The sequence below is a fragment of the Manis javanica genome, chromosome 5 (assembly GCF_040802235.1).
Source record: "Manis javanica isolate MJ-LG chromosome 5, MJ_LKY, whole genome shotgun sequence".
Lineage (NCBI taxonomy): Eukaryota > Metazoa > Chordata > Mammalia > Pholidota > Manidae > Manis > Manis javanica.
In genome coordinates this window covers 74,443,130-74,461,268 of record NC_133160.1, presented here as the reverse complement: position 1 = coordinate 74,461,268, position 18,139 = coordinate 74,443,130, and the positions used below count along the sequence as shown (strand labels likewise).

General features: G+C 36.5%; 1 protein-coding gene across 2 annotated transcripts in view; it reads left to right on the top strand.

Moving 5' to 3' along the window:
* NDST3 (N-deacetylase and N-sulfotransferase 3) overlaps positions 1–18,139 on the top strand; it is a 199,387-nt gene that overhangs the window by 57,765 nt on the left and 123,483 nt on the right. For both annotated transcript variants that reach the window (XM_073237117.1, XM_073237118.1), the window contains exon 3: positions 12,234–12,321. In XM_073237117.1, the coding sequence (XP_073093218.1) occupies positions 12,234–12,321 (88 nt within the window). The remainder of the gene's footprint in view (positions 1–12,233; positions 12,322–18,139) is intronic.

Below are 18,139 nucleotides of genomic sequence, written 5' to 3'. Positions count from 1 at the left end.
ACAGACTTACCATTTGACCCAGGAATTCCACTCCTAGGAATTTACCCTAAGAACGCAGCAATCAAGTTTGAGAAAGACAGATGCACCCCTATGTTTATTGCAGCACTATTTACAATAGCCAAGAATTGGAAGCAACCTAAATGTCCATCAGTAGATGAATGGATAAAGAAGATGTGGTACATATACACAATGGAATACTACTCAGCCATAAGAAGAGGAAAAATCCTACCATTTGCAGCAACATGGATGGAGCTGGAAAGTATTATGCTCAGTGAAATAAGCCAAGCGGAGAAAGAGAAATACCAAATGATTTCACTCATCTGAGGAGTATAAGAACAAAGGAAAAACTGAAGGAACAAAACAGCAGCAGAATAACAGAACCCAAAAATGGACTAACAGGTACCAAAGGGAAAGGAACTGGGGAAGATGGGTGGGCAAGGGGGAATAAGGGGGGGGGAAGAAGAAGGGGGGTATTAAGATAAGCATGCATAGTGGGGGGAGGGAGAAAGGGGAGGGAAGGCTGTACAACACAGAGAGGACAAGTAGTGATTCTACATTTTGCTATGCTGATGGACAGTGACCGTAATGTGGTTTTTAGGGGGTACCTGATATAGGGGAGAGCATAGTAAACATAGTATTCTTCATGTAAGTGTAGATTAAAGATTGATTAAAAAAAAAAAAGCAGTTCCTGTGTGCTGACCTCCAATGAGTTCTACACAGTGGTATAGAGGGCATGTCAAAGTGTGGGCAAAGGGTCTGTTTGTTTCTATGCAGAAGATCAAGGCCTAGCTTGGCAACCCAGAAAATGAACCAAGATACAATATGAGGAGGAGCTTCCGGCATCAGCACTCTCTGGAGGACTTGTGCCGGGGGATGATCATCAAAAAGCCTCCACAGGGATCCGGGCGATGCTGCGGTTGTGGCTGTGTCCACCCCACCATTTCCTGGCCTTGCCATAGGAATGAGGAGGGAGATGTCTAGGCTGGCATGTGCATACAGTGAGACAACGAATTTGACCGGATCTGTACTGTTGGAACTCAGTCAGGAGTTGGGAGGGGTACAAGTTGTAGCGCTCCAAAATCTTACGACTATAGACTATCTACGGTTAAAAGAACATATGGGATGTGAACAGATCCCAGAAATGGGTTGCTTTAATTTTTCTGACTTCCCTCAGACTGTTCAAGTACAGTTGGACAATATCCATCATATCATAGACTAATTTTCACAAATGCCTAGGGTGCCTAAATGGTTTTCTTGGCTTCACTGGAGATGGCTGGTAATTATAGATTTGCTTTGTTTATGTCACCGTATTCCTATTATATTAATATATGTGCGCAAGTTAGTTAGTAGTTTAAAACCTATACATACTTAAGGTACTCTACAAGAAGATATGTCAAAGAAATAATCAATCCTCCCATGTTTTTTTCCATATGCTACCTCTATAACTTTTCTTCTTCCTTCCTGGTTACAACCCTTAAATAGAATTCGTGCCTCATATCGAATTTACCAAATATCATAATTCCTCCAGGTGGTAAAGATACCTCGAGACAACTGCTGGGCATAGAAGCCACAGGGCATAAATCTGCAAAGAAGTAAAAAGCTAACCTTTTCAAACCATATGGTTTTTCTCTCAGTTACCAACTTTACATTTCCCTGTATGGCCCCGGAAGATGACTGGTTAGCCAGAGATGGGTAAGATTCCTCAAGGGAGGAACAACCTAAGACAGGCACAGTCGCAGGGGGGCCATCAGGTGAGAAATTGGGGAACAACAGTGGTGAAGCTTAGAACCTCACCCTCCCCCCCCCCGTGTTGAGAGAAAGCTTCTGCATCCATGGATGTTTTATTGCCCTTGTCTAGCTCGGATTAGCACATAGTCTACAGGCACACACCTGATCCTCTACAATTGCTCTCTTACAACACTAAACTATGTTTCTACCTTTATCTTGCATCTACCTACCACTTCAGCAGTTTATTAAAAATAGAAATAATAATAAAGGGAGAAATGTGGGATCCACATATAAATCAAGTATAAAAATCAAACGAATATTCATATTTGACCTGATTGTTTATAGTTCATAATGCGTGATCAAAACCGAAAGTTTCTGTGAATGCCCTTGTACTGTTCACCATGTAAGGACTTATTCACTATGTAAGAATTCGTTCACCATGTAAGAACTTGTTTGTTTTGCTTCAGAAGATTGGAGACTGACGAGAACTAGGCTTGAGATGTATTAATGATTGTGCATTGAGCATTGACCCCCCTATACAGAATTTTATTGTTGTTAACAACCATTTGATCAATAAATATGAAAGATGCCCTCTCAAAAAAAAAATACATTATCTAGAAATAAAATTTCCTCTTCACCATAATATTAGTATTTGCCATCTGTTTCAGTTTCCCTTTTATGTGTTCTAGTGTTTGTTTATGATATTAAATTATTTGTAAAATACAAACTCAAATCTGCAAAATCACGGCTAACTCAATCAATGTATTCTAGTTGATTTAGAAGTTACTTCACAGGTCTTTTATTTAGTTCTAAAGCCTTAGAACAAGATAGGTTTGCTCATGTTTTTTTTTCCTATCAAATAATGTAAATATAAAAAGACAAGAATCACAAAGTGAATTTCAAGTTCGACAGTAGTTTGGGGATTTTATTTTCAAAGAGACAAAATAAAATTTCCAACTTTAAAAGTAAAGCATTGAACTCACACGAAATATTTTTTTTTGAGAGGGCATCTCTCATATTTATTAATCAAATGGTTGTTAACAACAATAAAATTCTGTATAGGGGAGTCAATGCTCAATGCACAATCATTAATCCATCTCAAGCCTAATTCTCGTCAGTCTCCAATCTTCTGAAGCACAATGAACAAGTTCTTACATGGTGAACAAATTCTTACATAGTGAATAAATTCTTACATGGTGAACAGTACAAGGGCAGTCATCACAGAAACTTTCGGTTTTGATCACACATTATGAACTATAAACAATCAGGTCAAATATGAATATTCGTTTGATTTTTATACTTGATTTATATGTGGATCCCACATTTCTCCCTTTATTATTATTATTATTTTTATTTTTAATAAAATGCTGAAGTGGTAGGTAGATGCAAGATAAAGGTAGAAAACATAGTTTAGTGTTGTAAGAGAGCAATTGTAGATGATCAGGTGTGTGCCTGTAGACTATGTGTTAATCCAAGCTAGACAAGGGCATTAAAACATCCACGGATGCAGAAGATTTCTCTCAAAACAGGGGGTGTGAGGTTCTAAGCTTCACCACTGTTGATCCCCAATTTCTCACCTGATGGCCCCCCTGCGACTGTGCCTGTCTTAGGTTGTTCCTCCCTTGAGGAATCTTACCCGTCTCTGGCTAACCAGTCATCTTCCAGAGCCATACAGGGAGATGTAAAGTTGGTAAGTGAGAGAGAAGCCATATTGTTTGAAAAGGCTAGCTTTTTACTTCCTTGCAGATTTATGCCCTGTGGCTTCTATGCCCAGCATTTGTCTTGAGACAAGAAATATTTTTAAAATGAATTTCAATCCATATTTTAACCATAAAAGGAGAAAAATAAGAATAAAATTTGGTGAGTGAAATTGATAAAGAAGAAAGATAAGATCTGAGGGGAAGGAAAGATAGGAAGAGTCAGCTAGATTGTTCAACTAAGAAGGAAAAATGAGAAGGAAACAGAAGGAAAACATCCAGTGAAAATGATGGCAGAGTTGGAAGACAAGGTGAAAACCTCTTCCCACATACACATGGAGGAGGTAGCTATAGCAAAAACAACCAACCCTGAAAATGACCTGAATACTGCAGAACAGACCACCTACACCTGGTGAGAAGAGAGGACCATACAGAGGGGGGTAAAGTGGCAGAGCTGCAATTGATTGGGACCCTAGCCCTTCCCCCATCCCAGCCCACAAGCAGGAGGTAGAGGAACAGAACAAAGAAGGGATAAGCAAACAGGAACTCTTCACTAGAGCCCTAGAAATCTGCCCTGGGAATGTGAGTCCACATCGCATCAGGCTTTGGTGATTAACAGGGCTGGATACCAAGGAAGAGTTGGAACATTCTGGTAGACTTGGAGTGCTGCTGCTTGTGGAGGACAAGCAAGTGCCATCAGTCCTGCTCAGACCTAACACAGAGGTAGCAGCTTGAAAAGTTTACCAGCAGCAAGAATGGTTCCAGAGGGACAGGGGAAGGATGGAGCCCTCTCTGCAGGAGGAAGGGCAAGTGGACGATGCTTCCCAGCCCTCCCTCAGTGCAACAGGTGGAGGGCTCATGGGAGCCAGCCCCAAACACTCCATCTCCCTCACTTGTGGCTCAGCCTTGAGGGACTTTTCTGCACATCCACATTCCATCCACCAGTCCACCTAGCCCACTCAGTCCGGCAACACTCAGACTTTGCTGCCTGGCAGACAAAGGGAGGCATTTCCCAGATTCCCAGCCCTCTCTCAGGCCAACTGGGGAGGTGACTATGGGAGCCAGCTCCTAACACTCCTTCATCCTCACAGGCAGCCCAGCCCTACACCTCTCCCCTGTGCACCTGCCCTGCCCACCCTGTCAGACCAGCAGCACCATTGCTGCTGGGCAGGCAGAGAGTGGCCCAGCCCACAAGAATCCTAGCAGAACCACTGCTTCATGACCCAGAAAGGGCCTCTGCTGACAGCAACCGCTACTCACAGAAAGGCAGAAAGGCTGCCCTACCCACAGTCCACCAATAGCAACTGCAGCTCCATCACAAAGGAGAACCAGAGACAGGTGAGCAAAGAGTCTTGAGCTTCTGGACACCACAGGACACCTTCTTCATACAGCCATTATTCTCTAGACCAGGAGGAATAGCAGATCTATATAAAACAAAGGATGACATATAGAAACCCAGACAAAATGAGAAGGCAGAGGAATATGTTCCAAACAAAAGTACAAGATAAGACACCAGAAAGAGGGCTAAATTAAATGGAGATAACTAATATTCTTGATAAAGATTTCAAAGTAACAGTCATAAATATGAGCACTGATCTGTAGAAAAGTATTGATGATCTCAGGGAGGACTTCAACAAATAGGTAAGAGAGTTGAAAAAGAGCCACTCAGACCTGCAGAACACAGTAACTTAAATGAAAAATGCAATGGAGGGAATGAATAATAGATTAATGAAAGTAAAGGATACAATGAGATAGATATTAGAGAACAGAAAAACAACACATCTGAGGAACAGAGGAAAAAGAATCTCTAGAAACAAGAGGAGGCTAAGAGCCATGTGACAACTCTAATAAATGAAACAATATTTACAGAATAGGAATACCAGAAGGGAAGAGAGAGACAAAGGAGAAGAAAGTCTCTTTGAAAAATAATTGCTGAAAACATCCCTAATCTGGGGAAGGAAATGGCATAAGCACATACCTGTCAATAACTATCTTAAATGTACATGGACTGAATGCACCGGTCATAAGTAGTAGGCACTTAGGTCCTGGAAGTGCAAAGAACCCCTAACAAAGGGAAACTCAGGAAGACAACACCAAGGCATATAATAATTAAAATGACAAAGATTAAGAATAAAGAAAGGGTATTGAAAGCAGTTAGAGAGAAGCAAAAAATTACTTATAAGGGCAACTCCATAAGGCTATCAGCATATTTCTCAGCAGAAATTTTACAGGCCAAAGGGTGTGTCATTAACTATTTAATACATTGAAACAGAATGATCTTCAACAAGAATCCTCTCACTAGCAAGGTATAATTTAGAATTGAAGGAGAGATGTAAAGTTTCCCAGATAAATGAAAGTTAAAAGAATTTGCCACCACTAAAACAGCTTTATAGGATATGTTAAAGGGACTTTTGTACAGGGAAATGTTCTCAATCCTAAATATTTTTTATCAGTGAAATAAACTCAAAGTAAAAGTAGTAGACCAATTATAAATTAAATAAGTATGAAGTAAAAATAAAATAAAGAACAAAAACAAAGGTAGTAAAATCAACTATACATAAAATCAGCCAAGTAATACACAAAAAATACAAAATATATAAAGCATGGAGGAGAAAGAATTTAAAAAGAAGTACTTATAGACTGTGTTCAAAATAAAACACTGATCAACTTAATGTAGACTGTTATATACTTAGGAAACTATTTATGTACCTTATGGTAACCACAACCCTGAAGGCTATAATGGGTACATAAATAGTAAAAGAGAAAATCTAATCACAACACTAAAGAAAACCATCAAATAACATGAGAATATAAGAGAGAAAGAAAGGATCAGAGAGGAGCTACAAAAACAACCAGAAAACAATTAATAAAATGGCATTAAGCACATACCTGTCAATAACTATCTTAAATGTACATGGACTGAATGCACTGGTCATAAGACACAGGGTGGCAGATGGATAAAGGAACAAGACCCATCTATATGCTGCCTACAAGAGACTCATTTCAGACCTAAAGACATACATATACTGAAAGTGAAGGGATGGAAAAAAATATTTAATGAAAATAATAGGGAGAAAAGAGAAGTAACAGTATTTAGACAAAATAGACTTCAAAAAAAAAAGAAAATAAGAGACAAAGGACATTACATAATAATAAAGGGATGAGTCCAACAAGAAGATAAAAGCATTGTAAATGTCTATCCACCTAACATAGGAGCCCCCAAGTATGAAAAACAAATAGTAGCAAAACTAAAGGAGAAAATAGGTTGCAACTCAATCGTATTAGGGGACTTTAATACACCACTTACATCAATAGACAGATCAATCAGACAGAAATAAATAAGGAAACAGGGGCTGAATAACACACTGGATCATATGGAGTTAACAGATAAATACAGAACATTCCACCCAAAACCAGCAAGACACATATTTTTCTCAATTGCACATGAAACATTCTCCAGAATAGATCAATTATTAGGACACAAAAGGGGCCTCCATAAATTCAAAAAGATTGAAATTATATCAAACATCTTATCAGATCACAATCGTGTGAAACTGGAAATAAATTACATGAAGAAAACAAAACAAAACAAGAAACTCCACAAACACATGAAGGCTAAGCAACATACTTCTAAATCACCAGTGGATCAATGAACAAATAAAAGAAAAATCAGGCAGTACATGACAGCTAATGAAAACACAAACATAACAGTTTGAAACATGTGGGATGCTGCAAAAGTGGTTCTAAGAGGGGAAGTACATAGCAATACAGGCCTACTTCAAGAAATAAGAATCCCAAATAAACATTTTAAACTCATAATGAAAGAAACTAGAAAAAGAACAAATGAAACCCAAAGTTCATAGAAGGAGGGACATAATAAAGATCAGAGCAGAAATAAATAGAATAGAGAAGAATAAAATGATAGAAAAAAAATAGATGAAACCAAGAGCTGTTTCTTTGAGAAGATAAACAAAACAGACACACCTATAACCAGACTTACCAAGAAAAAAAAAAGGGAACACTAAAAAATCAGAAAGGAAAAAGTAATAGTTACAACTGATACCACAGAAATACAAAGGATTATTAGAGAATTCTGTGAAAATTATATGCCAATAAATTAGGCAACCTAGAAGAAACTGACAAATTCCTAGAAAAGTACAACCTTCCAGGAAGAAGCAGAAAATCTGAACAGACCAATTACCAGTAATGAAATTCAACTGGTAATCACAAAACTCCCAAAAAACAAAAGTCCAGGGTAGATAGCTTCACAGCTGAATTCCACAAAACATTTAAAGAAGAGCTAATACTCATCCTTCTTAAAGTATTCCAGAAAGTAGAAGAGAAAGGAATAATTCTATCAGGCCAACATCACTTGAATACCAAAACCAGACAAACACACTAGAAAAAAAAAGAAAACTACAGATCCATATCCTGGGAGACCATAGATGCAAAAATCCTCAATAAAATATTAGTAAACTGAATTCAAAACTATATCAAAAGACTCATCCATCATGACCAAGTGGAATTTATTCCAGGGAATCAAGGATGGTACAGTATTCATAAATCAGTGTGATATACCACATTAACAAAAGGATAAAAACTGTATGATCTCAATAGATGCTGAAAAAGAATTTGACAAAATTCATCATCCACTCATGATTTAAAAACTCTCAATAAAATGGGTATAGAGGATGTACACCTCAACAAAATAAAGGCCATATACAACAAACTCATAGCTATCATACTCAATGGTGAAAAGCTGAAAGCTTTTCCTCTAAGATCAGGACAAGATAAGTATGCCCACTCTCACCACTTTTATTCAAAATAGTACTGGGGGTCCTAAGCACATCAGTCAGACAAGATGAAGAGATAAAAGGCATCCAAATGGTAAGGAAGAAGTTAAACTGTCACTATTTGCAGATGACATGATATTATATGTAGAAAACCCTAAAAACTCCACCAAAAAACTTTTAGTACTAATAACTGGTTTCTGCCAAGTTGCAAGATACAAAATTTAATACACAGAAATTTGTTGCATTCCTATATACTTACAATGAACTAACAAAAGGGGAAATCAAACAATTCCATCAAATTTACAACTGCATCAAAAAGAATTAAATATATAAGAATAAACCTAACCAAGGAGGTGAAAGACCTTTACCCTAAAAACTACAACACACTCATGAGAGAAATTAGACACCAAATGGAAATCTATCCCATGTTCATGGATAAGAAGAATTAATGTTATCAAAATGGCCATCCTGCCTAAAGCCATCTACAGATTCAATGCAATCCTTATCAACAGCATTTTTCAGGAACTAGAACAAATAGTTTTAAAATACATATGGAACCACAAAAGACTCTGAATAGTCAAAGCAATCCTGAGAAGGAAAAACAAAGCTGGGGCATTTATGCTCCCTGGCTTTAAGCTATACTACAAAGCTATGATAACCAAAACAGTATGGTACTGGCACAAGAACAGACCCATAGATCAATAGAACAGAATAGAATGCCCAGATATAAACCTATGAATATATATGACCATTCGTATATGTTCAATTAATATGTGATAAAGGATGCATGAATATACAATGAGGAAAAGACAGTCTCTTCAGTAACTGGTGGGAAAACTGGACAGCTACATGCAAGAGAATGAAACTGGATTACTGTCTAATCCCATACACAAAAGTAAACTCAGAATGGATCAAAGACCTGAATGTAAGACATGAATCCATAAAAACCTTACAAGAAAATAGAGGCAGGGATCTGTGAACATAAGCATTAGCAGTTTTTTCCTAGACACATCTCCCTGGGCAAAGAAAAGAATATAAAAGATGAACAAGTGGAACTACATCAACCTAAGAAGCTTCTGTACAGCAAAGGACACCATCAGCAGAAAAAAAAGGCACCTTACAGAATGGGAGACTATATTCATAAATTATTTATCTGATAAGGATTAACACCCAAAGTATATAAAGAACTCCTATGCTTCAACACCAAGAAACAAATAACCCAATTAAAAAATTGGCAGAGAACCTGAACAGATATTTCTCCAAAGAAGAAATACAGATGGCCAATGGCACATGAAAAGATGCTACACACTGCTAATCATCAGGGAAATGCAAATCAAAACCTCAATGAGGCATCACCTCACACCAGTTAGAATAGCCATTAGAAATAACAAGAAATAACAAGTGTTGGCAAGGATGTGAAGAAAAGGGAACCCTCCTACACTGTTGGAGGAAATGTAAATTGGTGTAGCCACTGTGCAAAGCAGTATGGTGGTTCCTCAAAAACCTAAAACTAGAAATACCATAACCAGGAATTTGACTTCTAGGAATTCACCCAAAGAAAACAAATTATCTGATCAAAAAGATATATGCTCCCCTGTGTTTCTTGTCACATTATTTATTTACACTAGCCAAGATATGGATAAACCAAAATATCTGTCAATAGATGAATAGATAAAGAAGATATCCATTCTGTTAAAGGGGTACCATCCAAGGATAGGGTTATCTATCCTATACACAAGGGAATATTATTCAGTCATTAAAAAAAAAAGAAATCCTACCATTTGCAACAACATGGGTGGACCTTGAGGATATTATGTAAAGTTAAATAAGTCAGGTAGAGAAAGACAAATATTATATGATTTCATGTGGAATCTAAAAACAAACAAAACAAAATGAATAAAAGAGTGGTAGACTCATAGACACTGAGAAGTGACTAGTGATACCATGAGGGAGGGTTTGGGGTCGCTAGGTAGAGACGGGGAGGAAGATAAAAGGACACAAAAATTCTCAATCATAGTATAAATTGGTCACAGGGATGGTAGTACAGCATAATCCTTATAACAATTCTATGAATTAGATAATTGTCTCCAATTTAACATATGAAGGGAAAAGCTGAGAGAGGTGCTGTGAGTTGTCTGACATCACTAACAATAGCAATAACAGTAGTAGTAGCAATAGTATCAGCAGCAAAAATAAAGGAGTATACAATACCTGGTAATTGTTGGGAACATGCTTTGTGACAGTTACTATACCAAGAGCATAAATGAGTTATCTCTTCCTCACAACAGCGCTTTGAGGTAATTATTTCCCTTACTTTACAAACAGTCTGAAGCTTGGAAAGCTTAATAACATGCCCAGTGCTGAATAGGGGCAGATGCAAAATTCCAGCTGAGACCATCTTCCAAGTCACTTGTAGTGACTACACTGCAAGTCCCAGAGCTGACATGTCAAACAATACTTCCAGTTCCCTACCTGATGCTCCTTTCATAAGGACAGAAAGAGAAGGGTTCACACCTTCCATGTCAGTGGCACCCCTCCCCACACTTCCACACACCAGGAGCCTGTATCCCACTCATCTCTTTATAGCTGCTGGACTGACCAAATTCTCCTTCCTCTGCCCAAGCCCATGTGGGGACAGAATCTAACTGTCCTCAATGACATGCCATTAGTTAATCCTTTTGCTTCTACAGTTAGGTGTGGAAATCCACAAACAAGCCTGTCTTCCATCTTTGAGAGCCCTCAGGACCCATATGCCACATGGTTCTGTTGCGCAGTCAAAGGAAGTTGTACATGTAAACAGAGCAGTGATGGAAAGACTTAGATGCCAAATTTTCAAAAACTTACTGTTGGTCAGATGAATTGAAATTTGAGATTCAGAAGTTCTCTTCCTCTGCTTTTACACAACAGGGAGGATCACTTGCTCCGCAGATGAGGCATACATACAATCATGGATAGTCTCTGAGTAAAATTATCTGTTTATCCCCCGAGAAAGATTTGGAGACCATGAACAGGATGGGACGGGGCCTGCAGGTGTCATGTATACTCTTAAGGAATGAAGATTTTGTTGTGGGTCCAGCCATACTGTGGGAAGGAGTAGAATGAATTTTGGTGTGATTGAGTAAAAAGAGCACCTAATTTGGATCTATAGTCTTCATCTAGGATCTACCACTGATGTTTCTGTGAAAATGAGCACGTCATTTCTCCTCAGTTTCCTCATGTGTCAAAGAAGTGTGAACTAAGGTCCTTTGCAAATCTACCATTTAGTATTACTTTCTGCCTACTTGAGGTTGGTCCTCAACTACAATGGTCTGTGTCGCAGGAGTGGGAGGAGAGAAGGGTTATAAGAATAGGAATTCAAATAAGAACGTGAAGGAAAAGAAGTCTAAATAATCACAGCATGGTAAATACTTCATAGTATAACAATTAAAACTATTCAAAATAGCTTTGTGTCAGAAGTAGAGGTTTTGTTTGTCTGGCTTTTAACAAAAGGCCAAATTAGAGGTTTAGCTTTTTGAAGAATAATCACTATCTTTTAGGAATCTAAGACTTAAAAATTGAAAATTCTTACCTTTTTAATACCAAAGACATACTAGAAAATTAACAATGTTTCTTTCAATATATGTTCTTCCATAGGTTCACTTAAAGAGAGTGTCCTTCTTTTGAAGGACTTCTTTTGATCACTCAAGTGGTGATCTATGTTCTGAGGGGTAAAAAGACATATATTTTATGTAGATGCTAGTTCCTTTGATATATTCAGAATAAACTCATTTAACTCTCTTTTTCTAACTGGCATGTTTTGCTGATTTATTGCAAGCTAAAGAATAAACATATGTATGTGTTCATACAATCTTGAAAGCATCTCTCTAGCTGTAAAGTGGTAAAGAACCTACTTTCCATTTAATTCTCTCGTGTATAAAGGAGTAGTTTTGTCATTTGAATGTAAAAGGGAGATGTCTTCTAAAACTTCTCAACGCCTTCTCTACCTGATACATTTTCTTTCAATTATGTATTTCAGGCACTACTTGATACTCAGAATCTTTTGCGTGCACAAATCACAAATTTTACATTCAACCTGGGATTTTCAGGGAAATTTTACCATACAGGTAAGCAAAAGGAGATGAACTGTATTCATTAAGGCCTCTTCAACTGCTCTGTTTAAAATTGTGACCCCTCCTCTTCACACCTTCCTACATTCCCTGTGTCTCTCCCCTACTTTATTTTCTTCATATTATTTAATTCCATTTAATGTATTATTTTTTAACCTTACAAAATGTTAACGGTTTGAAAGTTTACTCACCATATTATTACCTAATAGCATTCCTTTTCTATTGAACTATAATTCACATATATAAAAATGCATTAGTAATAAGTGTAATGCTCAATGAATTTTGACAAAGTGTATACACAGCATTGTGACCAGCATGCAGATAAAGAGAGAGAATGCTACCAGAATCTCGCCCCCAACCTTGTACTTCCTTAGTCACTAGCTTTCTTCAAAGAAAACCACTATCTTCACTTCTAATATCATAATTAATTTGCCTGGTTTTGAGATGTATGTAAAAGGAATCATATAGTATGGACTTTTCTATAGCCAGCTTGTTTTGTTCAATATTATTTTGGTTTCTCAGGTATTATTGGGTATAGTTATAATTCTTTCAATTTCATTGTTTTATAGCAGTCTATTGCTTAAATATACCAAAATATCTTTATTCCAGTCCTTTCCAATGTAGGTGGTTGGGTTGTTTCCAGTCTTTGACTTTTATTGAATAGTAATGTTAAGAACATTTTTTATCTCTCTTTCAGAAGATATACTATTCTTTTCTGTTGGTTATCAACCAGAAATAGAATTGCTAGTTATGTGGCACACTTATGATCAAATTTTGTAGAAAAAGCCAGTTTTCAAAGTGGTTATACCAATTTACATTCCCAACAGCATATGAGTGTTCCTGTTACACTGCATTCTCACTGATATTTGATATTGCTTGTCTTTAATATTAGCCTGTCTGGTGAGCATATAGAGATATATTATGGTTTTGATTTACATTTCTCCAATGAGCAGTGAAATTGAGCTTCTTTCATATATAGATTGGCCATTTGTATATCCTCTTTTGTGAAACACTTTTTAATTTTTTTTTTGGGTTGTCTGCTTTTGCTTACTGGTTTGCAGAAATTCTTTATATATTCTTAATGCCCTTTGTCTGTGGGGTTCTCCTTTCATACTCCTAATGATGTTTTTTGATGAAAAAAAGTATTTATTTTTAATATAGCCCAGGTATCTTTTTTTTTCCTTTATTGTCAAACTTTTGTGATTTTTAAAAGAAATCTTTGCATACCACAAGATCATGAAAATATGTTCCTATATTCTTAAAATGTATAAATCTGAGATCCATTTGGAATTGATTTTTGTGTATATGTAAGAAGGGGGGTCAAGATACCTTCTTTTTTCCATAAAGGAATATAATTAGCATCAAGTGTTGAAATGACCATCCTTTTCCCACTGCACCACAGTGTCATCATTGTCATAAATTAGATGACCATATATGTGTGTGTGCTCTGTTTCCATACTCCACTGTTCACTGGATTGATTTGTCTCTGTCATACTATCTTATTTACTATAATTTTATAATTAATATTAATATCTCTTAGTGTAAGAGGTCCAAGTTTGTTGTTCTTCAAGATTGTCTTGGCAATTCTTGGCCCTTTGTCATTTCATATAAATATTAGATTCATCTTACCAATATCTACAGAGAAACTTGCTCAAATTTTTATTGAGATTACATTAAATCTGTTAATTAACTGGGGGAGGATTGTCATCCTAAATATTGAGTCTTCCAAGCCTTGAACATATTTAGGTCCTCTTTAATTACTCTTGATAAAACTATTGTTTTTAGATTTATTCTTTGGTGGGGTGTTTTGATGCAACAGTAAAGGGCATCTTGTTTTTTATTTCATTTTCCATTTCTTTGTTGATAGTATGTCAAAATACAATTGGTTCGGTGTTCTGATTTTGTATTCAACAGCCTTGCTATATTGTTATTAATTCTATAGTTTGTAGATTGTTTTGGATTTTTCTACCTGTTCCATCAGGTAATTTTTGAATAGTAAAATTTTTATTTCTTCCTTGCTAAGTCTTAAGCATTTTGTGTCTTTTCCTTGCCTATTGCACTGCCTTGAATCTCCAGGACATTATTAAAGTGGTCATGGTGACACTCATGTCTTGTACCTGACATTGAGGGAAATCTTTCAATAGATCTGTGCCTGTTCGCAAAGGGAATCCTTTCATATACCATTTGGTATACACTTTATATTAGCTTAAGGAAGCTCTCTTTTATTCCTAGATTACTGAGGGTTTTATCATATATGGGAGTTAAATGCACTTTGTTTTAAAACTATTTATCTATTGTCTCTTTTTCTTAATTAAAATGATACTCCATGAAGGCTTTACTGCTGTAACATCAGCAACTAGAATAGTGCTCATTGAAAAATGAATTAATGAACAAATGACTGAGCAAAACTAAAACCACCTTTACTTTAACTATTAGTATTTATATGGAACAAGGTCAGAGAATAAAATATGACCGTGTTGTGTTGTGAAAGAAAATCACTCTAAATATCAAGAGTTAAAGACTTTCTTTCCCAAACACAACAGAAATATATGAAAACACTCCTGGCAACTCCCTTTTTTGCCCAACGCCGAGTGTTAAGGAATCACTCTAACCAGTTGCTCTCCTTCCTTTTTATTTCTGAAGGATTTATCTTTTTTTCCTTACTTGGTTACTTTCCATAGCTCAAAGTAAGAATATCTTCTCTCTAAGCAAGGAAACTACAATACAGGAGGAGGCTAGGGCTTGAAGGGGTCTTGTTACCTATATACAATATGAAAGCTTAACTTAGCTAGGGTTGTCAAAAATCAGTAAAATTATTTTTCAGCAGGAATAGATATAAAATTTGTATCTTTCAAAAATTAGACATTGTGAAATTGAATTGAATTACATTCCCTTCCTTCCTAAATGAGTAATTCATTTTTCTATTAAAAATACTATTTCATTCAGTTAAAGGAAAGGAGGAAAACAGCACTGTCATAATAGTAAGATCTTATTTCAGGAAAAGGTTTCATCTTTGATTTATTTTAGTTTTTGAAGGGTTTGTGCATTGCTTGAGAAATAAAGAGATGAAGGAAATGAAAATCACATGTCCCTTTTAGTGAGCAACACCATATTCAAGGTATATGGCTAAGCTCTGTTCATGTACCTTTTCATTGAATCCTAAGAGTTAATGTTACCTTATATAGCTAGTTATGTATCAAAAAATAGTCTTAACTTTAGGTCAGTCAGAGCCCAATTCTTATGCATTAGAAAAATTAGATTCTTATTGTTTAATTGGCAATCCTTATTAAGGAAGCTGAATGGCAAAAGGTTCCTTCCCCTTTTCACTAGGTTGTTTAGGTTTGTATATTCCCCAAAGCACTGAGAACCAATATAATTTGTAAATTCTCATTATATCATAAAATTAATGAACAATGTGAAGAGCAATATAATATTGGGTTAATAAATGCTGATCTTATTTCTAAATTCCACATTTGATCAGTAAATGATAGTTATGGACCTTGAATTTTAAGTAACTAAATCTAGGTTAGAATTCAGGTTCTGTCCCAGCCTTCCCGGTGACTTGGGACAAATTGGTTCACCTCTCCAAATATCAAATTCCTTATCTGTAAAATGGAGATAGCAGTGGCTCTTCCATATAAGGCTGTAGTGAGAATTAAACAAGATGATGCTGATGAAACACTTAACATAATGCTTGACAAAAAGTAAAGTCAATCGCAATGGTTTTTAATATATCAGGATATTGGAAATACTGCAGATAAAGTATTGAAAAGACATGTTATTTAAATAGATACATAATAAAATAAATAATAATTTACAATAACCTCAAAGATTTCAGCATAGTTTTGTGACATTTAGGAAATGACACTTAAAAACAAGGAATTTGACTTGTAGTTCTTTCTTCCTCCAATTCTGACAAAGTCAGGCAAAGTGGATGGCAAGGGTCCAGGACTGTTCAACCACAACAGCTATGTTTGGACTGCTTGTTACCATAATGCTTAAAGTAATAAGCAATAGACATTTCTTCTCAACATAATTAATTCTGAGGTAAAATATCCATAAAGAAGGATTAAAAGAAATCACACAAGAAAGAATTACAGAAAGGAAAGGCATATCATTACACCTATGAATTTACATAAATCTGTCAGAGAGCGGACATCATTTGTCTAACTTCTGCATCATTCAAATGTGTATTTAAATAGGTTTCACCATTATAGTCAGGAAAGGACAACAAATGCCTGAGCCATCTTTTCAAAGAACCCTGAGATCTGTTGTACTGCCCTGATAAATAAACTCTGGGTAAAGGCCAACTAGAAAAGTGAGTAAAAGAGAGATGAGAAAAAAGGTACAGGGAAATATAGGAGTTATAGGGGAGAGGAAATAGAGATGATTAAAAGCAGTAGGAGGGGTGACTTTTCATAAACTAGGAAATCTCATCTAACTTTTACCCACACTCACTTTGCCCAGGGGAAGTGGAAATCAAGAATGAACTCATCATTGGGAAACCCCGAGATTTCTGCCTCTTTTCGTTGTGGGAAAGTAAAACTGCATAAGTAACTAATTATGATGTCCTGCGAACATACAAAATGGTGAACAAGACAGCCTGGAGAACACAGTCAATGTTCCTGTAACATCTTCCTATGTTGATAGATAGTAACTGCACTAGTTGGGAAGGGGATTTAATAATATGGGTAACTGTTGAACCACTGTGTTGTATACTTGAAACTAATAAAAAATTGAATATCAGTAAAAAAAAAATAAATGTTTTTTAAAATGTTGAACAAGAAGAGAGTATCTTGTATATAAGTACAGATGTTTAAACCAAATAAGATCATGTTATGTCCAAAAAAACATGTATTCAAGCACCACCAGTTACAAATACCAAATGCTTCCTTACCAGGGCCATCTTATTTATTACCTAAAAGGTAGCAGAACCCCAGATCCTACAATGATTGGGGTCACCAGAGATTTGAAATCCCTGACTCCATGTTCCTTTTCCTTTGCATTCCTTTCTAGAAGGCTTCCCTGAACTGTAATAAAATCACTCAGAAGCTCTAAGAATGCTCAGTGGTGCATTGATCAGACCAATCTTTTAGTATAATGGCTGAGGTCACGTTTGAACACAATGTCGCCTCTGCCATCTAACATGCAGGTGAGACCTCACCATGAGCCCCATGCCATAGTCTATTGAGCAACAAGCTCAAGGAAATCAAGAGACACAGGAGAACAGGAGAAGGAAACACAGAAGAAAAGGAAAAGGGTATTTTAGATCACCAATATGTGCCAGGACTATATAGACACTTCTTCCCAAAAAGAAATAAAGTAGGTATTTCTATCCATCTTTTTACCTGCCTAAGTACAGACATTAAAGGTGCTATGTGACTTGCCCACAATCACACCTCAGATGTGTTAGGACCTACAAATAAATAAAAAATTTCTGACTCTAAAGACTATACTTGTCCACTACAGTATAACATGAATGTATGATGGAAAGGAAAAGACAGGGGAAATAAAGCAGACTAAAGGTGGCGTTTATAGAGGGAGATAAGAGTTCAGCTCAGCAGAGTACTTAAGCATCTATACGTGAAACTGAAGACTGTCCTCCTTGAAGAATTATGGTGGTGTACTCACTCTGCATCACGCATACTGTTCTTCCGGTGTAAATGAGAATAACCATGCAGCCTCATACTATATCTTTATCTTTGGTAAATCACCTTCACTGTCCACTAAATCACACAATCTGATGTGTTTTCCTGCCAGTGGACTCTGCCTTCCTTCTCCCGAGAAACCGAATGTAAGGACAGTGGTAACAGGC